This window comes from Chanos chanos, chromosome 8 (assembly GCF_902362185.1).
Source record: "Chanos chanos chromosome 8, fChaCha1.1, whole genome shotgun sequence".
Classification (NCBI taxonomy): domain Eukaryota; kingdom Metazoa; phylum Chordata; class Actinopteri; order Gonorynchiformes; family Chanidae; genus Chanos; species Chanos chanos.
The window spans coordinates 41788436-41810517 of NC_044502.1; the positions used below are offsets into that span (position 1 = coordinate 41788436).

At 44.6% G+C, this 22082-nt stretch overlaps 1 protein-coding gene across 1 annotated transcript in view; it reads left to right on the plus strand.

The window, feature by feature from the left end:
- mef2d (myocyte enhancer factor 2d) overlaps window positions 1-19853 on the plus strand; it is a 48693-nt gene extending 28840 nt beyond the window's left edge. Inside the window, exons 4-10 of the mRNA XM_030781086.1 lie at window positions 1793-1927; window positions 5642-5852; window positions 6123-6179; window positions 8323-8501; window positions 10838-10952; window positions 11633-11837; window positions 19435-19853. Of these exons, the coding sequence (XP_030636946.1) occupies window positions 1793-1927; window positions 5642-5852; window positions 6123-6179; window positions 8323-8501; window positions 10838-10952; window positions 11633-11837; window positions 19435-19816 (1284 nt within the window). The 3' untranslated portion in view covers window positions 19817-19853. The remainder of the gene's footprint in view (window positions 1-1792; window positions 1928-5641; window positions 5853-6122; window positions 6180-8322; window positions 8502-10837; window positions 10953-11632; window positions 11838-19434) is intronic.
- Window positions 19854-22082: the final 2229 nt, after the last annotated feature.

Genomic DNA, 22082 nt, shown 5'->3' on the forward strand with positions numbered 1-22082 from the left:
CCCCCCCCCCAACACGTCGCTCACCACTAATGGGACGTGACATTACATTCTGCCTCTGTGGACAGCAGCCCACTCTCTACGCCTCTCTCCTCCCATACCATAGTGAAAGAGAGATGGAGAAATGGAGTGTGAGAGTGCATCTGAAAGGAAAATAAGCTTTGGGAATTTGAGAGAGAGAGAGAGAGAGAGAGAGAAGGGGGGGGGCAGGGCAAAAGAGGACAGGAATGAGTCAGGCTGAGGAGTCGTGGGAGACAGAATAAGTGTCAGAGAGGAGATGTAGAGAGAGAATGAAAGGAGAGAGAACGAGAAAGAAACGCAATATGGTGTTGAGAGTGATGGCAGAAAGAACAAGGCAGAAAAGGATAGAAAAGCCACACACAGAGAGAGAGAGAGAGAGAGAGAGCGCGAGCGAGGGGGAGAGAAGAGAGAGAGAGAGAGAAGAGGAAGGACAGAGAAAGCGAGCGATAGGGTGAGTGCAGCAGAGGGGGAGGGGCAGGTGAAAGAGTGGAACAGCCAGTCACAGGCTGCATGGCTCTGCAGGGGAATCTTGCCCTGGCAACACAATAGAGGACCCTGCACATGAAAGAGGCAGGCAGTGGGGGAGAGGTGAGCAGGGACAGGTGAACAGATGGAGCTGACTGAGAGACAAGCTGATCAGCTGACTGACTTTTTTTCTTTCTCTGTGTGGGGATATGTGTTAAGGCGAGAGTGAGAGAGTGTGTGCGTGTCTGTGTGTGTGTGTATGTGTGTATGAGTGTGTGTGTGTGTGTGCTCTGGAAAGAGATAGAATGTGTGGTGTGTGTGTGTGTATCTGGAGGTGTGCTGTTAAGTGTGAATAAACAGGATTGCAAACAACTCCCCCTTGTCGCTTCCTTCTTCACAACCAAACACAGAAACAAAGCTTTGTGTTCTGCTCGACTTATTTTTCACAAGATCCTTAAACATCTTGAATTAATCTCTCCACCCCCATTGTTTTATCTGAATGACTAATGAAATGAGATTGAGTTTCGTTGCAATGTATTTTACTCATTGGCGGATCTGATATTTTTGCTCATAGGTTCAGATACAAGAGGGAACAGTAAGAAACGCCCAGTGATGTCCGCTAATATACTTACAAGGTCACTGTGTGGTCACTGACCTTCGAATTTGATCATCCTGAGGGATTTAGTGTTTGTAACTGATCCTTTAGAAAATAGTGCATCTGCGTGAGATTACTTGGATTCATCTTTGTCTCCTTTGTAGCTGTGCCTTGATTATCATTGTTTTGTTTTTGTTTCGTTTCATTTCTTTTTTTTTTTTTTTTTTTTTTTTTTTTTATTTCTTCGTCTAACGAGTGGGGAAGGAGCCGCTCCGCCGTTCGAAGTCTCTTTCTCTGTTTGTTTCGAGGTTCCACCAGCAAAGCTACTTACTCCAAAGCTTGTTTTAGAAATCCTCTCAAAATAAGACCCTTGAATGTTAAAGCCCAAACGTCCTGACACAAACTGCACCGCACAAACTCTCTTTGTGCTGGATTCACCCCCCTCTTTTCTCTCTCAAAACACTTCTGTTGTGTGATGTGGTTTCCGGAATATTTCATACAACGTTTATGGTGTTTAATGTAACCTAGCTGTTTATGGAAACCAAGGCATAATGTCAGTACTGTTCACATGAGCAAATATGTTTTGGTCCCTGAAAAATATTTCAGCTCTGAACGGTTAGCTAAGGATATTAGCCTTTGAAATCGGATCCAGTCGTGACTGTGCTTAAAGTGAGCTGTCCTGTTCTTCCCTTTCCCTCTTTTTAATTGGTTAAGACGTTGCGAAAGAAAGGCTTTAATGGTTGCAACAGTCCGGAGCCTGACGGAGAGGACTCCATTGACCAAAGTCCCTTACAGGACGACAAGTACCGGAAGAACGAGGAGCTGGACATCCTCTTCAAACGATATGGCGTGAGTATGCCTCACTCCTTTTCCTTGCCTTGCTAACCTCCCTCTCTCTCTCTCTCTCTCTCTCTCTCTCTCTCTCTCCTACTCTTCTTTTCTCTCTCTGCCTGTCCCCCCTTTTCCCGGAACCAAGGCTCTGAACAAGAAAGAGCACCGGGACTCTGAGAGCCCTGACCCAGAGGAGCCCTTCTCCCTCACCCCCCGCACTGAGGAGAAATACAAAAAAATTGACGAAGAGTTTGATAAAATGATGCAGAGCTATAGGCTGTCAGTGAGTACCAAGAGTGGAGGCCGCTGTTGGCCATGGCAACCAAACTCACCGAGCACTCTTCCATTTCTCACTCCCCTCCCCCCTTCGTTTCTTCTTTTCCCCCCTTCTCTTTCTTTTTCTTTTCTTTTTATCGCCCCTTAATAAACCCACAATCTCCCCTGAATGTATGTGCTTGGGCAAGGGGAGGTAAAGGAGGTCACTTTAAATAAATAGATAAATAAAGTGAGTAATCTTGAGTTGTTTTTTTCATAAATTCCACCATCCTTAGTGCCCTTCTGAATCTGGCCATTAAAAAGTTACTGTTTATGTGTGTGTGTGTGTGTGTGCGTGTGTGCGTGTGCAATGATTGATAGTCACCTCCAGTTTCCACCATGTTTTCTCCATATTTTTATGATATTTCCCTTAACGACGCCTTTATTTGGCTTTTCTCTAAGAATAGTTCTCTGACTCATCTGGCTCCCTTTTGAGACATTTTCAACGGCTGATTTTTCAATTTGGCAGTGTCAGATGTGCCTTGCTCTGAAGAAGAGATATACTGCGCCATTTGCCAGCTTAACTCCTTAACTAGTTTTACCTTCACAAAGACTCAACGTGATAGCAAAAATATATCTTTTTTTTTTTTTTTTTTTTAAAGCTGAAATGGTGGCTAGTGCTGTTAAAACCATTACATTTTAAATAATGTTCGGAACCACTTAGCTCAGATCTTACCACGCATTTCAAGTTGTTAGTTCCTCTGTTTGTTGCTAAGAGCTCCCAAAACAGCCCGTTGTGGTTGCCATAGCGTCACTGTGAGTGTTTTATCTCGTAAGGACACACGAGGTGGGAGGCCGGTTCCTCCTTTCAGACCCCTCCCCCACTCTGCCCAGCACACCTTTCAGGAGCGATAGCAAACGGAAGCATACAGCACCAATCTCTCAAACAGCAGCATAATCCCCGCAGGCCAGAACAACCCCTAATCCTGTTCATCTGTGAATCTACACATACCAGCACTTTCTAAACAGCACATTATAGTCCGGGCTCTCGAAAGCAGGAAGTCTTACACCTTTTCACCGTTGAAAGCCATAAAGTCGTCTGTTTGTTTATTTCAGTCGCTCGTGATTTTAATACCATTTAAAGGTAAACATTCTAGTCCAGCAGTTTAATCCTTTTGTTTGTGGTTTTAGAGAAATCGACTCTTTCGGGTTGCAGTGTGTTACTGGCAGAGAGCTTAAAAAGGATTAGGAAGAGGTTTCATCAACATCCAAATCTGAATTAAGTTAAGAGAAGGTTAAAGGTCATACTCAAGATGTTAGACCTGAGTCAGTCACCTTGAATCGTTGTCCCCAGCCTGCTCTGCAGCTCACATTAATGTTCCATCCACCGCTGTTTATAAATGCAGCGAGATTTCGTCAAAGTTATGGGGACTTTTCGCAGGACAAGAGAGATTTCGTAAAACTAGGACATCGGTCTAATTCATTGTGATGGCATTACGTTTAGAAAGCTCTGCAGTAAACTCTGCGGAGGTAAAAAGATTTTTTTCTCTGTACCGCCACAGAAGTACATCATTGGAAAATGTTCCCACTACAAGCATCTAGCTTCAGTTGTCATCAGTAAGCAAGCAATCCAAATTAAACCCGTGTTATTTAATGAATTAGTTCTAGACAAGCTATATACTTAGATTGCCAGATACAAAATAACTTCAGCAGTTTACAGCCATGGAGTCATTTTTTTTATTCCCAGCCTGCTACTAAGTTTCTGTCTCTTTAGAGTGCACCATCTCACCCACACAACACAGCTGAACTCTTAATCGTAATGTACCTCACTGTCAGTAGCATCTCCCCATGGTGTCACTGCTATGTAGTACTGAATTAAACCACATCACCTTTTGCTCTGACTCATACACAGAAGGACAGACAGTGTCCTGTCCACAGGATCTACTCCTGTCTGATGTGCTGTCCAGTGCTGTATGCTCCTGGTGGTTTATTTATTTATCTATTTGTTTTTTTTTTTTGTTGTTTTTTTTCCCCCTCCACACAGCTACTCCCTCACACTAACCTTGCTCCCCTTGCTCCCCGCCTGGCCAGTGTGTAGTGCTGTAACCCAGCCCAGGGCTACTGTCTGATCCTCAGGCCTGGCCAGCAGCATGCCAGACCAGGCTTAGTCAGTCAGCCTGGTTCCCCGCCAGCCTCGTCATTGGACTGTAGCACTGTCTCCTCCACTGCGTAGCAAACATCACAAAACTCAATTTATTCTTTAATTAGGGCAACATATCAGTTTACAGATGATTTAAAAAAAAAAAAAAAACAAAAAAAAAAAAACAACTTCCACTAGCTTTTGAAGAATCTCGGCTTTCTCCTCTCTGATCTCTTCCTTTGGTATTTCTGCCTGAAAGAAGAGCCGATAAAAGAGTGAGATAAAACAGCAGGGTTACGTCGATATCTAAATATGTTAAAGCAGCCTACATATGACTTTAGTGAAGGTTATGAGTGACAGAGTCTAAGCACATATGCCCTTCCCCTCCCTTCTATCAAAGACACTTCATGGATGTCCTCATCAAACTGAGCAAGGGCAGAGAGAGGGAGAGCGAGAGAGAGAGCGAGAAAGAGAGAGAGAGAGTGTGAGAGGGAAGGACATAGTGTTAAGGAATGTAGCAGAACAGCCAGACTAACTCAGTTAAACTGGGTCCCACCCAGGACACAGGAGGCCATCCGTGGCCCACATTCTAAGAATAGTGGCCCTGCTTTTGCTCAGGAACATGGGAAAATGGGTTGCCGCCGTCATGAGGTTCTGGACAGTTTGAGTGCACTGGCTGCCGAAGCTAGCCAATTGCTTGTCCCAGACAAATGGTAAACTTCCAATCCAGCTGACTCAGGCTTCCCGATGACCAATCAGATGCTGCTGTTCGGCCTCTTATAAAACAATGTCACTCCTTCCCTGCTCTGAGGTCCTTGGGCCTCTTAATGACCTTCACAAAGAAGATGCACTTAAATATTGTGTCAGATATTTTCCTGCTTTGGTCAATGGCCCATTTTGACCCAGCCGTCAATACAGGGACACTTCTCAGGATATGACGTCGTAAATATATATGACTGACTTGTTATCTAATTTTCTAATTTTTCCACCTTCATTTTTCACCATCTAAGTGTGACTCATTTTAGAGTGATTTGATCTGCAATTTAACTTGTGAAGAGATTGCTAGAGATAATTTGCTTCTCCATTAATTTCCGTTAGGACGTGAGGGAAAGTAACTTTGCACGAGATTCTTCGCGATTATCAGCACACGATCTGCTTCTTGGAGTTTCCACAAGTCACCGGCATGCCATGAGTCTGTGTTTGTGTGTGTGTGTGTGTGTGTGTGTGTGTGTGTGTGTGAGCGTGTGTGTGTGCGTGCGTGCGTGTACGTCCTTGATATATGTGTGTTTGCGCTAATGCCCCTCAACGACAAATCTTTTCTATCTATCTCCCCGCAGTCTGCAGTGCCACCGCCCGCTTTCTCCATGCCAGTCACAGTTCCCGTGTCCAATCAGAGCCCTCTGCAGTTCAGCAACCCCAGCAGTGCCCTCGTCACCACCTCCTTCGTCACGTCCACGCTCACAGATCCCCGCCTCCTGTCGCCACAGCAACCAGCTCTCCAGAGGAACACAGTGTCTCCTGGGTTACCACAGCGACCAGCCAGCGCAGGTGAGCAAAGAGCGGCTCGGTTCACTGGGGTGTTGGAAGATTTCCCGTTCGGTTCTGCCGGGGTTTTACGTACGGTGCAGACTCGCGCCGAAAAACGAAAAGCTCGTCCGTGTGTTTTTTTTAGAAACCCTTTGGCAGCAAAGAACAAACGCTCCAAAGAAAACGTAAACATAAACACAAATTGAGGTTTGTTGTCGTTATGGAAGTGAACGTCGGGAGACCGATGCCTTTCCGTTCTAATGACCAATAACACACTTTCTCATTTCTCAGGGGCTCTTTTAGGAGGTGACCTCAACAACTCAAATGGAGCATGTCCGAGCCCAGTGGGTGAGTGTGCAAATTACTCAGTCCTCCCTATAGCATCCAAAAGAGCACTCCCTCCATATAAAACACCCGGAGGCTTACCACAATCACCTGTCCACAAAAGGCCTACTTTGCATAACACCCTGCGTCCTCTCAGCCTTAGCATGACTAACTTTTCTAGCTCTTGAGCCATACGATAGGTGGTGTGTTTTAATTCCCATAGCAACACAATCCAGATAGGTTGTCACTGGTGGTCCAATAGACTGGTGACTGATAGTGCCGTCACCTTCCCCCACTTTCGTGTCGGACACGGCCACACCTGTTAGTCAGCGACAGCTGAGGGTCACAGGACGAACTCAAAGCTTGTAAACAGCCCCGAGGGATGATGGGAAGGGGGGAAGGAGGGGAAAATGACAGACATGAATGACACGAACGGTCTGGTCCTAACACTCCTGCCCCCTCTCCACCCGTTCAGCTGCTCCTCTATGTCTACACCCGTCTATGCCACCGTAACCCCCCTTCCCCCAACACACACACACACACACACCTTTTAGATGAGGCCTTCTCTCCAGACTCACCCCCAGCAGAGTCACTGACAGCTGTGGTTATTAACCTAATGCCTCAAATCCTTTTCTTGAAGAAAAGGTTGGCTAATTAACACTTCAAAAAATTGCCAATGCAAAAAAGAAAAAAAAAAAAAAGCCAGAGAAATCGTAATGAAGAAAACCAGCGGTTACGGGATGGGAGGAAGGGCTGTGTTTATGCAGTTTAACACTGGCTTTGATGTGGTAAACCGAGCACAAGGTCATCTTGTAAACCCGTGGAAGTGCCGATCTCTCCTTGTTTCAGTGGCTGTTCCTCCGCCCCCCTCCCCCCCCCTCTGATCCCTGCTGTCCCCTCCATTCTCAGCTGTTGTGTGGAGGGTTGAGCACAGGGGAATGTCACCATTGACGTCACACAGCATTCCTGGCATTCCCACGCCCGGCTCGGAGTAATAGGAGCTTCTCTGCCTCCGGGGAGTGATAGAGAGAGAGAGAGAGAGAGAGAGAGAAGGGGGGGCAAAGATTTGAGTCCTTGGGGTGGCAGGGCCAGAACGCACTACTCCCCCCCCACACACACTCGCACTTATCCCCCCCCCCCCCCCTCCCTCCCCTATCCCAAAACTCTGTTCTAGCTTCAGGTTTCCTAGCAGAGACTGGGGGGGGCTATCACAGAACTCCACCTCTTACCAGTAACTTGTTGCAGTTCCCTTTGCAATATGTTTCCATTCAAAGCCAGTGACGCATTGACCAAACAGATGCCAGTCACTTGTCCCAAAGCAGCAAATTCATTGGGTAACTCTGGGTTGTGAGCCTATTACACAGAGTCTGTCAGGTCTTAGATGTGTCATTGTACTTCCCAAATTGACACTGCTGTTTGAAGTTAGAGTAGATTTCTTCATTGACCACATATGTTTTCACTCTTTGTGCTCAGCTTGGTTTGTATGCTTACAAAACCCGTTTCGCTGCGTAAAAGTTCCCCAACCAATCTAACCACTGCCGTGGTTTCTCTCTTCCTTGTCATTTCGCTTGCAAATACGGTGGTGAGGTATGCGTGGGGTGAAAAGTCACTTGTTGCCGTAGCGTTGCTATGCGAATTTCGCCGGCTCTTCCTGTACTGATAGCATAGTGTTGCTTGTAGTTCTGAGCCAGAGGGGTGTGTTCTGGGAAAGTCCCTGTTGCTCTCATGAACCCAGAGAGACACACTCAGCCTCTCCTGCCACTGCAAACACAGCAAGGCTTCTCTCAAAAGCAACACTAAACATGGCCACAGATTAAACACCAGTTATTATTAATCCCTCATTTATGTCGTAATAGGTTTATAAGCCTGGGAAATAGGGGATTAAGTTTACAACACAAGAGTAGTATTGTTGCGTAGGCAGATGCCAGGGAGGGAAACGTTGTATCGTAATGCGATTAATCAATCTTCTTTTTGACTCCTGGAAGAGAAAAAAAACCTCCAGAAGACGTTCAGCTTATTTATGTTTGTTTTCTTTGAAATACAGTTCTGTATCCACGGAAAAAAACGGGAAAATAGAAAAAAAAAATGGCAGGCACGAGACTATAGTTGCATGTTCTGGGCTGTCGTATTGATGGGAATGTCTCATGTTTCTGTTTTATTTCCCCAGCGAATGGGTACATCAGTGCCAGGGCCTCCCCAGGACTCCTCTCCGTGTCCAACGGCAACAGCATGGGGAAAGTAGTTCCGGCCAAGTCTCCACCTCCGCCCAGTCCTCAGATGGTGAACAGCCGCAAGCCGGACCTCCGGGTCATCACTTCCCAGAGCGGAAAAAGCCTGATGCAGCTGGTGAGCAGATCTACGGCAGCCCACAAGGGCCAAAACCAGGCCACCTATGACTCTCGTTTGATAGCAAACAATAAAATACAAAACAAAAGAAAAAAAAAAAAACGGCTTCCAGTCAATATCTCAAGCAGGAAGCGTATAGTCTGCACCGCTTTGATAAAGCTTCAAATGTAATTTATCTGCTCGGATAATTAGAGTTGAAGGATGTATAGATTAGCCTCAGCGTGGGAGAAAAGGTTCTCTCTGACTGAGCTACTGAAAGAAACATGTGACCCATCAAATCGCCTACATAACCTTGGATTCCCCTGCCAAACCACACAGGCTTTCGAAAACATCTTCCTTTATGTCTTTCCCCCGCTGCTCAGTGTTTTGACTGTACTCAGAGAAGCTCTATGTCATGTAAACACCACTGACTTCTTAGTTGCTTTGAAACCTTATTCCAAAACCCTGTTCCACGTTCAGCTCAGGATCGGTAGAGATCATTGTTGTGGAGGAAGTGTCAGGTGTATTGGTGGTGTCTTAAAAACAGAGATTTGATGCCTCCTGTATTCTGTCCCCCCACTCCCCCCCCCCCCCCCACCCCGCCCCTCGCAGACAGACGAAGAGCTGGAGTTGGTGAGTGAGGTGAATTGCTCTCCTGACTTGACTGTTGTGCTGTGAACGTACTGTGTTTGAGGATTTCCCTGTTTGTTTGGTTGGTTTTGTTTTGTGTTGTTTTAACACACGGTTTACTTTTCATTTTCCACCTGACTTTTACATCAGTGAACGTGTGAGCATGTGATGTGTGACATTCATCACGGTTTGACTGCGACACAGGAGGATGTGTCCTGATTATTTCCAAGATTATGTTCGTGCATGACATTGGTTATTAATGGTACAATTACTAACATTCCAGCTCTTACAAAAAAAAAAAAAAAATCAGTGTGAAATGTCGTACACAGAAGCTATCAATGCAGAAAGGAGCTAAAATGCACAAACGTTTTTTTATAAGCATAAACAAGCAATTAGCGCGTGTGTCGTTGAACTGGGGTGCAGTGTATGTTTAAGTCAGTGTTGAGATGGAGCAAATGCCTACTCTCACGCTGCATCGAGTGAATGCACACACGGGTTGAGTGCACACAAGAGGGTCAAATAGAGAACTCAGCCGAGTGGAAGCCATCTCTCCTGAGAGGCAACAGAAGCTCTACCCTCTCTCTCTCTCTCTTTCTCTCTCCCCCTCTCTCTCTCTCTCTCTCTCTCTCTCTCTCTTCCTATCTCACGCTCTCTCTCTTTCTCTTTCTTCCTATCTCACGCTCTCTCTCATATGTATACATATGTATATACATCCCTGTATCTCTCTCTCTCTTTCTCTCTCTCTGTATCTCTGTATTTCTCCCTCTGTTTCTCTGTCTGTTTCTCTCTCTCTCTCTCTCTCCTCCTTGTCTTGTCAGGGCTGTTAATGATGACCTGTGACACATGCAGCGCTCACAGCTAATGCACAAACAGCCAGAGGGTGGCTCTCACTCTTCACCTCCCACCTGTGCGTGCTATGAGTGTGTGTTCGCCCTAGAGTACGTCCAAGGCAAAGCTCAGTTAAATCCCATTTGAGTGTTGCTCAAGTACATTCGTTGCATTTGAAAACACATACTATTCATCCAGATCTACATACTAACTTTCAGTTCTGCATACTCAGAAGTGTTTTTTGAAGAAGAGACACTTGCGATGTTGTTTTGGCCCCGCCTGGCCCCGCAGACACCCCGTGCCTCTCGTTGCATCGCCGTTCTGTGTTGAAGTAGTCCCTCGTGGTTTCGCATGTGCCTGGATCAGCATGGATCACAATGCCTATAAGACATAGTGTCGCTTTGAGCGCTTTTTGCTGGCTGACAGTGTTGGTAGAAAGACTGTCAGGGAAAACTAAGGGACTTTTTATGGTTTTTGTTTTGTTTTGTTTATTTTTCCCCACTTAAAAGAAAAGTGACGAGGACATCATTTCTTTACCGGTGTTTGTCAAAGGAGAAGTGATTTTTTTTTTTTTTTCTTATACATTCCTATGATAAAGAGCACAAACACAAAACTGGTCAGACTGGTGAAAACTAGTTTCTATAGTAGAGATTACAGTACCTGTCAAATAGATCCTACTGTTGCACTGTAAATCACTGCACATCTGTGTCCTGCACCTCTTCTTTAGTCTCCCTGTCAAGTTCTTTTTTTTTTTTTTTTTTTAAATTTAAACATATCCTTTTTTTTTAAACACATCTTTTTTTGTTTGTTTGTTTGTTTTTTTTAGGCCTGAAAGTTAAGGTTGACTTTTGATCTCTCACACTGACAGAAAACTATCTCTGACCTTCTGTTTCTCCCAGAATGCTCAGCGGTTAGGCGCCTCTCAAGTGACCCAGCCGCTCACCACACCGGTGGTCTCCGTGGCAACGCCGAGCCTCCTGACTCCATTTTCCATGCCCACAGCCTACAACACAGGTGAGGGGCATGACATAAAAGAGAGGAATTTAATATAGCAGAGACAAGTCCGGTTTAAAACAGTCACCTTCAACCCAGGCCTGTGTCTGAGGAGTCAGTCAAGTGAAACATAACAGAATATCACAGTTCAATACCGCTGATATAAAGCAACGCTGCACGCGGCTGCCCACTGCTCCTAGTATATACATAGGATGGGTTAAATGCAGAGGACAAATTTCCCCACGGGAATCAATAAAGTACTTCTTCTTCTTCTTCTTCCTCTTCATCTAAAAAAGCTTGACTTCATTTAAGCACTGGATGATAGAGAGGCAAACAGCTGTTCAGTCCTGCTGACAACAGTATAGAGTACAAGACAGCACAGCATGGCTTCTTTCATCCTTCTTTTTTCTTCCTGTCTCTCTCTGTCTCTCTCTCTCTCTCTCTCTCTCTCGTTTTCATCTATTTCTCTCATTCCGCTTTCTTTTGTTGTTACTTTTTAAAAAAAGATGCACCAACTCAAGGCCAGATAATGTATTTTAGCTATTATTATTGTAGAGCGAAATCATGGCATATTCCCTTCTATTATCATATGCATTATGCATATGATCAAACAACTATAGAATGATTTGAATCCCATGCCTTTAATATTAAAATCATTGGAATAAATCTGCATTAAACGTTTCGCTCTCTTTTCATCTCAGAGTATCAGCTGACAAGTGCAGATCTTACAGCACTCCAGGCTTTCACGCCGCCGGGTGCGCTGTTGCCTGGTAACATGTCCACTTGGCAACAGCAGCAGCAACAGCAGCAGCAGCAGCAAGCATCGGTATCCCAGCAACCGCAACCACAGCAACAGCAACAACCGGCACCACAGCAGCTGAGTCTGGCCTCTCTCAGTAACCTTGTGTAAGTTCTTAAAAGCACGTGCACACACCAGTACACACACACGCACACGAACACGAACACGAACACATAATTGCACATGTAAAAACCTGTGCCAACAGTTGCCCTTTAACCACAGTTCCAATAGTGTGAGCCCACAAAACCAGCTCTTCCTTCCTTCCTGAGTCGATGTGCTGACTTACCAGCCAAGCACTATGAAGCACAGCCCTAGTTAGGAAGTTGTGAAGTTAAGGGGGGGGGGGGGGGGGGGGGGCTTTCTGCTGTTGGGTTTTTGGAGGGTTTTTTTTTTTTTTTTTTCCATTTACTGTAGTTTGTATGATTCATGAATAATTTGCATTTATTTCATCAAAACATTTGAGTGATTTTTTTTTTTTCCCGTTTTCATTTGGGTTTCCAGTTTTGGTAAAACGAACATGTTGTTTTTCTAACCAGAGCCCCTCAGTGCTGGTTTAGTATGAGTGTTGTGCCCTGGGAGGCTGGGGTTGGGGAATGAGCCTTGCCAGAGGTCACATGTGTCTTTCAGGGTGATCTGTGGCTGGAGAACATCACTTTCTTTTGTAATATTCAATAGCCAATAGCCACAGGCAAACCCTGCGTACATCAAGTGGCTGGTTTCAAGTGAAGGTCAGTGTAAGTTTAATAGTAGCATAACATCACCATATGATCTAGGCATCTTAACTGTGATCCTCTGAAGTAGTTCTTCATCTTAAAATCAAAGCTATCTTACAAGCAGCATCTTTTCCTGATCACAAATAAGCTCTATATCCCACCATGTACAAAGCACCTATTCAGTTCCCTTGCCTAATGGGCATAAACAGTGTGTTTTCTTCCCAAGAGGTTGACCTAAATAACAGTTCTCTCTCTCTCGCCCTCTCTCTCTGTCTCTCTCTCTCACTCTCTCTCTCTTTCACTCACTCACTCTCTTTCTCCCTCTCTCTCTTTCTCTTTCTTTCTTTCTCTATCTCTCTCTCTTTCTCTCTCTCTCTCTCTCTTTCACTCACTCACTCTCTCTCTCCCTCTCATTCTTTCTCCCTCTCTCTCTTTCTTTCTATCTTTCTTTCTTTCTTTCTTTCTTTCTCTCTCTCTCACACTGGCTTCTTCCCTGTGGGGGATCAGGCACTGTCCCCCCTCGCTCCCTCATTTTTTTTTTTAAATCTTCTCTTTCTCTCTGATATTTTTCCTCCCTCTGTACTAAAGGTGTTCTAGCATAGTTGTTAATGATGTGTAATAGCAGCTGGAGATAGAGGTAGCAACGTAGTGCGGAAACTCATTCTTTGTTAATGGTAAATACAGGTCTGTTGATTGCGGCGTGTTTACCTCAGTGAAACAAGTTCTCTTTCTCTCTCTCTCTCTCTCTCTCTCTCTCTCTCGCTCACTCTCTCTTTTTCTAACTCTTTCTCTCACTGGCTAATGGCCCTGTGTGTGTGTGTGTGTGTGCTCTCGTCTGTTTACAGCATGTGGGGCGCAGACAAACAGAACGGGGAGATGGCTAACTGCATCTCCAGTTTTGCAGCCAACCTCAGGTGAATGGGCATTGCCCCTCGTGACCTCTCTCTCTCATGTCTGTCTAACTGCTGCCCTTCTTCTCATTGACAGTCGCACGTTTAGGAATTAAGACAGACAGATAGATCGATAAGATTAGATAATGCAGTGCACATGATTTGTGGCTCTTAGACCATTTCACAACAGACATTTGGGGTAGGGGTTATTTCAGTGTCTTCACGTGGTTCCCTTTGCTTCTGTGGTCGTTGCATTATTGCTCTCTTTTTTTTCTTTGTTATGATTATTGCTCATGTCAACGTCCGTCTCAGTGTTTTGTCAGTGGATGCAAGTCAGACTTTAAAGAAGAGTGAAAAAAAGGTAACTTTCACCTGTTGTCTGGTTTGAAAAGTTCAGCGAGTTGAAATGTTTTCAATACACAAGTGGCATAGAGGGGAAGAAAAAAAAACGAGAGAAAAAAAGAAAACGAAAAAAAGCCCCTCTTCAGTCCTGTGTGTGGGGTTTGAAAGCATGAGGCTGACTGCTTACAGGTTCCTGCTGTGTGCATTTGAAGAGACCCTCAGCAATAGACTGAGTCACCAGCAGCCTGGACACACTCTACAGACGTGTTCAACAAACCTGCTTCACTCCCTGCTTTATACACGCTGAAAAGACACAGCCATGCTCAACAAACCTGCTTCACTCTGTTCTGTCTACACGCTAAAACACACACAGCCATGCTCAACAAACCTGCTTCAGTCTGTTCTGTCTACACGCTAAAAACACACAGCCATGCTCAACAAACCTGCTTCACTCTGTTCTGTCTACACGCTAAAAACGCACAGCCATGCTCAACAAACCTGCTTCACTCTGTGCTTTATACACGCTAAAAACACACAGCCATGCTCAACAAACCTGCTTCACTCTGTTCTGTCTACACGCTAAAAACGCACAGCCATGCTCAACAAACCTGCTTCACTCCCTGCTTTATACACGCTAAAAACACACAGCCATGCTCAACAAACCTGCTTCACTCTGTTCTGTCTACACGCTAAAAACGCACAGCCATGCTCAACAAACCTGCTTCACTCTGTGCTTTATACACGCTAAAAACACACAGCCATGCTCAACAAACCTGCTTCACTCTGTTCTGTCTACACGCTAAAAACACACAGCCATGCTCAACAAACCTGCTTCACTCTGTTCTGTCTACACGCTAAAAACACACAGCCATGCTCAACAAACCGGCTTCACTCCCTGCTTTATACACACTAAAAACACACAGCCATGCTCAACAAACCTGCTTCACTCTGTTCTGTCTACACGCTAAAAACGCACAGCCATGCTCAACAAACCTGCTTCACTCTGTTCTGTCTACACGCTAAAAACACACAGCCATGCTCAACAAACCTGCTTCACTCTGTTTTGTCTACACACTAAAACACACACAGCCATGCTCAACAAACCTGCTTCACTCTATGCTTTATACACGCTAAAAACACACAGCCATGCTCAACAAACCTGCTTCACTCTGTTCTGTCTACACGCTAAAAACACGCAGCCATGCTCAACAAACCTGCTTCACTCTGTGCTTTATACACGCTAAAAACACACAGTCATGCTCAACAAACCTGCTTCACTCTGTGCTTTATACACGCTAAAAACACACAGCCATGCTCAACAAACCTGCTTCACTCTGTTCTGTCTACACGCTAAAAACACACAGCCATGCTCAACAAACCTGCTTCATTCCCTGCTTTATACACGCTAAAAACACACAGTCATGCTCAACAAACCTGCTTCACTCTGTGCTTTATACACACTAAAAACACACAGCCATGCTCAACAAACCTGCTTCACTCCCTGCTTTATACACACTAAAAACACACAGCCATGCTCAACAAACCTGCTTCACTCTGTTCTGTCTACACGCTAAAAACACACAGTCATGCTCAACAAACCTGCTTCACTCTGTGCTTTATACACGCTAAAAACACACAGCCATGCTCAACAAACCTGCTTCACTCTGTTCTGTCTACACGCTAAAAACGCACAGCCATGCTCAACAAACCTGCTTCACTCTGTTCTGTCTACACGCTAAAAACGCACAGCCATGCTCAACAAACCTGCTTCACTCTGTTCTGTCTACACGCTAAAAACACACAGCCATGCTCAACAAACCTGCTTCACTCTGTTCTGTCTACACGCTAAAAACACACAGCCATGCTCAACAAACCTGCTTCACTCTGTTCTGTCTACACGCTAAAAACACACAGCCATGCTCAACAAACCTGCTTCACTCTGTGCTTTATACACGCTAAAAACACACAGCCATGCTCAACAAACCTGCTTCACTCCCTGCTTTATACACACTAAAAACACACAGCCATGCTCAACAAACCTGCTTCACTCTGTTCTGTCTACACGCTAAAAACGCACAGCCATGCTCAACAAACCTGCTTCACTCTGTGCTTTATACACGCTAAAAACACACAGCCATGCTCAACAAACCGGCTTCACTCTGTTCCTTATACACACTCAAAACAGCCAACTGGACACGCATTACAGGCTTATTCAACAAATCTGCCTCACTCAGTGTTTTATACACACTGAAAACGTACGGACATGTTCAACAGTCCTGCCTCATTCTGTGCTGCATACACACTGAAAACTCAGAGAGCACACGCTGTAGCCTGCATCCTTAAACAGTCAGTAGGTTGGGACATTAAAATCATTCAAATCAGATGTGGTACATATCTGTATCCCATATATTTTTGACGCCAGTTGCTCCTAATTGCTTTGGATTTTGTGGGTTGTTCAATGGAAATTGCTTTAAAACCCTGGAGTAAGTTTAGGTTTAAATTTGGTTTAAGAGATGAGTTTTTTTATTTTTTTTTTTTTTTCGTTCCCCCTTTTCTTGGTAGCAATGAAAATGGTTTTATTTAATACGTAGGCTCTCAAGAGTCTAATGCGATTTTTTCTTTTTTTTTTAACTCTTGTCAAAGTGGGTAGGGAATTGTCTCTTGTTCAGCAGAGTCAAATTTCAAGGTCCTTCACCCAATTAAAAAGAAATGGGTTTTGATAACCAGATGCACTGGATGTCTTTTGAGTGCTGTCTGTTTTGGCCATGCTGCTGGAGAATTCTGATGTTTATCAGTTTGCCAAAAAAACAAACTGCTTTATAATAGCTGTACAGTTTCAAAGATTTGTCAGTTTGTCGAGATGGTTTTGTTTGATGGGTGTTTGGGGGGGGGGGTCTCAAATTACTGCTATTTTGCCCAAATTGAATTTTAATATTAGGCATGAAAATAGACACCCTCTGTAGAGTTATATAAGCACATTTGTTTAAATTATAAGTATTTTAGTCCTGTTTGTCATTATGTTCTTCTCTAAAATAGAGAGCAGTGTTTGGAAGTACAGTCTGTTCCACGTCTCTGAAAGAAACCCTTTAATACTACTTTTGCCCTGTAGGGGGCTCAAAACTCCCCTTGTGTCAGATGGCAGCTTCTGACAGCCACCCGATGAAATTATACCAAAGGATGAAGGAATGTTAACCATTCTGAATGTCATGTTTTCTCATTCGGGTCTTTAAAATTTGCAGCCAGAAAAAAAGTGGGAGCAAAAGAGAGAAAAATTTGATAAAAAAAAGTCCAGAGAGGATCACTTAACACGGCACAGGAAATGGTTTGCCTTTGTTATAACATCATGTTTGACTGTGTCCTGACCGTAAACTAACGGCGTTCATAGTTTGCATTCATTTCATATATCAGTGTGCAAGAGGCTTCATACTGAATACAACTCATAACGCTCCTCGTTCACCTTAACTGGGAGCAGCTGTTACATTTCTCTGAAAAGCAGCAGGAAAATTACTTCCATTTTTTCTCCCACCCAGTGGCCAATCAGTAAAGTGTGCCTTGCCTTCTGACTCACCTGCTCTTTCCAATCTAAATGTTAATGTCATGTCAACTGCAACCTACAGCTTTGTCTACTTCTCTCTCTCTCTCTCTTTCTCTCGCTCTCGCTCTCTCTCTCTCTCGCTCTCTCTCTCTCTCTCTCTCTCTCGCTCTCGCTCTTTCTTCTTAATTTACTTAATCATGTTTCTTTATTTCTCGTCCCTGTAAATGCTATGTTTCCCCTGCATGCTAGATCTCTGTTTTTTTCCACCTGCACATTCTGACAAGATATTTTACATTAGTAAAGTTGAGAAAGATGGGGTTTGTGTATTTTCTCTTGTAAAATCATATTCACATGATTAGGATGCTGGGGGGGGGGGGGGGGGTGTTGTTCTCATTCTTATTGCTGTTAATGTTTTCTTAGTAACTGCATATCAACATTACATGTTTATGTTGTGAGAGTACAAATATGTTAGTTGTGGGGTGTTTTTTAGGCCTCCGTAGGATTATCTCAGAGCAGAGAGACTGATGGATATGATGTTGTATACCCTTCATTAGGTCTTCATTTGCTCTTTCTCTCCCTCTCTCTCTCTCTCTCTCTCTCTCTCTCTCTGTTTTGGGTTTGTCTTAATATTGGTAAGAATATAGTAAAGGCATTAGGGTCTGTTCCACAGTCTGAGTATAATGATGATTTCAAGCTCCTTGGGCCTGTGACATCAGAAAAGCTTATTTAACTCAACTGAAACATACTTATACTCTATCTCCTGCACACGCTCTTCAGAAGAAGAACAGAATATTGGTGAGAATATGGTCAAAAATCCCGAGGTGAAGGAATAAGCTGTTATTATATTGTGGTGCATTCCTGTCTCTCAGTGAGGTGTAGGTGAGAGTGTAGTTTAAATACAGATGGGAAAGAATAAAGCGTTAGTGTGTGTTGTGCTGCATTCCCGTCTCTCAATGAGGTGTAGTGTTCCAACAGTGTGTTTTTCCCCCGCAGTGTCACCTCTCAAAGCAGCTTACTCATGGCCAGAGAGGAAGGGCTCAGCTGGTAGGCCTACTGTATCACCTCCTCCTATTGCTGTGTGTCTTTCTGTCTTTCTTTCTTTCTCTTTCTTTCTTTCTTTCTTACTTAGTTACTTACTTACTCCTTCTCCTTCTCCCTTTCCCTCTACTGTTCTTCTCTCTCTCTCTCTCTCTCTCTCTCTCTCTCTCTCTCTCTCTCTCTCTCTCTCTCTCTCTCTCTCTCCCTGCTTTGTGCTTCTGGCTGCCATAGCTGGCCTGACTCGGCTGTGAGCGTGGGCTTTGTCTCTGTCACAGACTTGCTGAATTGGCCCTTTTTTTTGTCCCTTCAGGAATAGCAACAAGACCCATGTGGCAATACCATCAATCTACCTGCACAAGTCCATAAGGCATAGCTGTCTCTTTCTCTCTCTCTCTCTCCTGCTTCCTGCTCCCTGTCTGCCTTGTTCTTTCTGCCTCTCTCCTCCTTTCTCCCTGTCCCTCTCTCTCTCTCTCTCTCTCTCTCTCTGTCTATTTCTCTCTCTCTGTCTATCTAGCATGTAGATGAGGTGCCTAGCTTACAGACAGGGTTTGTTGGCAGCTGCTTGGTGCCTACATTTGCTGAGGCACAGGCACTGAGACAGGGCTGGTTCAGAGACGAAGGGCCAGTTTTTCTGGCCTGGTTGATTGAGAATGTCTGTTTGTGAGAGCAGAGCATGGTAGCGCTGTCATTACTGTGACAAGAGCCAGGGGCCAGACTGAGACTGCATGGCTTGAGAGAAGCGTGCTTCCGTGTGGCCTCCATAAGCACTGTGTCTGTGTTGTCTCCTCGTCATGTCTGATGGAGCGACCCTCCCCCCTGGGCGGGGGTGGGGGCGGGGGCAGGGGCAGGGGCGGGGGCAGGGGCAGGGGCGGGGGGAGAACGTTAACGGACGTCAGCACCATCCACCACTCAGCAGCCTCCCTGTTTTCGCATTATTGTTTTGGACATTGGCACTGTCAGTTTGCGTCTTAAGAAAAGTGGACTGATAGACGGTGTTTACCGTATGTCACTGTGGCGTCTGCACTGACTGTCGTCTCTGTGATATTCCAAGTTCTCGTCTGATGTATTGGAGTAATGGTGTGTGTAACTGCACAGTCGATGACCTTTTCTCTCTCTCTCTCTGTCTCTCTCTCTCTCTCTCTCTCTCTCTCTCTCTCTCTCTCGCTCTTTCTCTGTGTGTGGACAGGCCCGCAGGTCATATACCTCAGGGTGGTACGCTGACTGTCAACACTAACCCCAACGTAAGCATCAAGTCCGAGCCGGTGTCACCCAACCGGGACCGCAGCACCCCCAGCTCCACCGCTGCGGCCGCGGGGGCGGGGTCGGGCATGGCGGGCGTGGCCCAGTACCCAGGAGCGCTGCGCTTGGAACCGACGGGCCGCTCTCCCGTCGACAGCCTCAGCAGCAACGGCAGCTCGTACGAGGGCAGCGACCGGGACGACAACGGCCAGCAGCGGGGGGCCGATTTCGGCTCCAACATGGGTCTCCTCAGGCCCTCGGGAGAAGCCACGACGGAGCAGGAAGGAGCCAACGTGAAACGCATGAGACTGGATACCTGGGTTACATAAATACACACATATACACGTTGGCGTGTAGAGAGGGAGGGGGAGGGAGAGAGTGCTCTGCCCTCACTCACTCACTCACTTGTTCACCCCTTTCTGTAATACCCCCAAATATACCCCCCCCCAACACACACACACACACCCTGACATGGTCACACCCAAACACAAAACATGCATGCACTCTGGCTGACCCTCTGTTTCTCTCTTATGGTCTTTCTCTCTCTCTCCTTCACACACAGATGTAGTGGTATGCGTTTCTGTATGCACACAAATACACACACACACACACACACACACACACACACACACACATAAATATATAGATATATATATATATATATATACACAAACATACACACACAGCCCTCATGGACATGGACAATCCAGGGATTATATTATACATGTCAATCTATAGTAGGGCTGTCGGATGAAGTGAGATTAATGACGGTCTTTGGTTTTTGAGTTTTGTGGTTTTTGTTTTGGGGTTTTTTTGTTGTTGTCATTGATTTTTTTTCCTCCTTCTAGATCGTGCTGGGTTAGAGCAGACTGCTGCAGAGGTGGCCCAAATAGGGCTTAGATTCAAATCTGTACCGTCTTTTCCTCCCTGCCAGTCCTCCAACGACAAGTTTTTAACCGGTGGTTGTCATGGTTTTGATCGTTAATCAAGTTCAGCCGTTCTGTGGTGAAATGGTGTGACCAACAAAAACCAAGCCGCTTTGCTGTATTTCTCCTGGCTGGCTGCGATTTCCAGCTAAAGAAGAAGATTTCTTTTTGTCTCTCTCAGAGAGCAATGGGCCCCATTAGTGCTTTATCCTTTTTATGAACAGATTTATAATCTCCGTTTTTCTGACATATTCCTCTCCTAACCTGCCTGTGGCGTTTGCTGATGTTTTTTTGTAGCAGGTCACGGTCACAGTGTGAATCTGACTCGTACACAATGACAAGCTCTACCAGTTTCAGACGTTTGGTTTTGTTTTGGGGTTGTTTTTTTTTTGACATCTCCTGCAGAATTTTTTTTTTTTGCTCAAATGCGAGCAAGTCAGGTTCCAAGGCCTACCTTTTAACTGAAGGTACAAGAAATTGCTCTTTATTTTTTTTTCAGGGAAAAGCTGTAACGACTCCTGGCGTTTTTTTTAAAACAAAAAAAAACAAAAAACAAAATCGACGTTGATGAGGTCAGCATCCCATGCCACGAGCCATGTGTGTGTCTGCAGGTGAAGAGTGCTGACGATAGGCGACAGACGGTCTGATCAGTCGTGTGTGTGTGTGTGTTCGTTTTTTTTCTTATTCCCAGACACTGCAGCCCTCAGCTGTGTTAGAAAAGTTTCTCAGTCTACAATACGTAAAATACGCCTCTGCCAAATACGCAATTTGATTTCAATTTGAAATGTTTTTTTAATTATTATTTTTTATATATGCGTATATATAAATATATATATATATATATATAAAATGATGTGCACCAAATCCCTCTATTGTATTTATTCACGTGGAGATATCAATGGCATAGCTATTTAAGTGTGTTGACCGTGAAGTGACAACGTTTTCAGTTTCCTTTTTTGTTTTTGTTTTTGTTTTGTTTTTGTTTTGTTTTTTAATGCATAGTAAGCACGTACATTTGTACGGTGTTTTATCTAACTGAATGGAAATGTAGCCCTCTTTGTACTTTTGAGTGTATTGAAACTAAGTCACAATATCATTCACAGACACATTCACACTGACACAGAGTGGGTTTTGTTTGTTTTTTTTGTTTTTTTTAAATTTGGGGATGAAAATCAAAGAAACGAATCAGCTGTAATATCCTCAGTATGGTCGCTTTACGTAAAATTGGCGGCCTGATGCATACGCTATATTTATTATTTGTCGGTCTGGCTGCATAACTCAGAAAAAAAAAAACAGTCAATATTATCGAGTATTCTGAAATGGTGTTTTTTTTTGTTGTTGTTGTTGTTGTTTTTTGTTTTGTTTTGTTTTGTTTTTTTTTAAATTACAGAAGCCAGAAAAATGATGCCTGAGTGTGCGAGTGCTTAGGCAGGTGTTTGTACTTGTGGAGAACCATGTATATACACAGAAGACTCAGTGTTTCTTTATGGCTCTCTGAATAGCAGAGAGGAGATTATTTCAGATAAAGAGAGTATGGTGGCCTCAGATGACAGTGGGCTGAACTTTCTAAAGACTAAAAGAAAAACTGCATCTGACCCAGAGGCAAGGACAGACAACGGGGATTGTACATAGAGATATATGTCCACATATATTCTGCTGGATCTCCCTA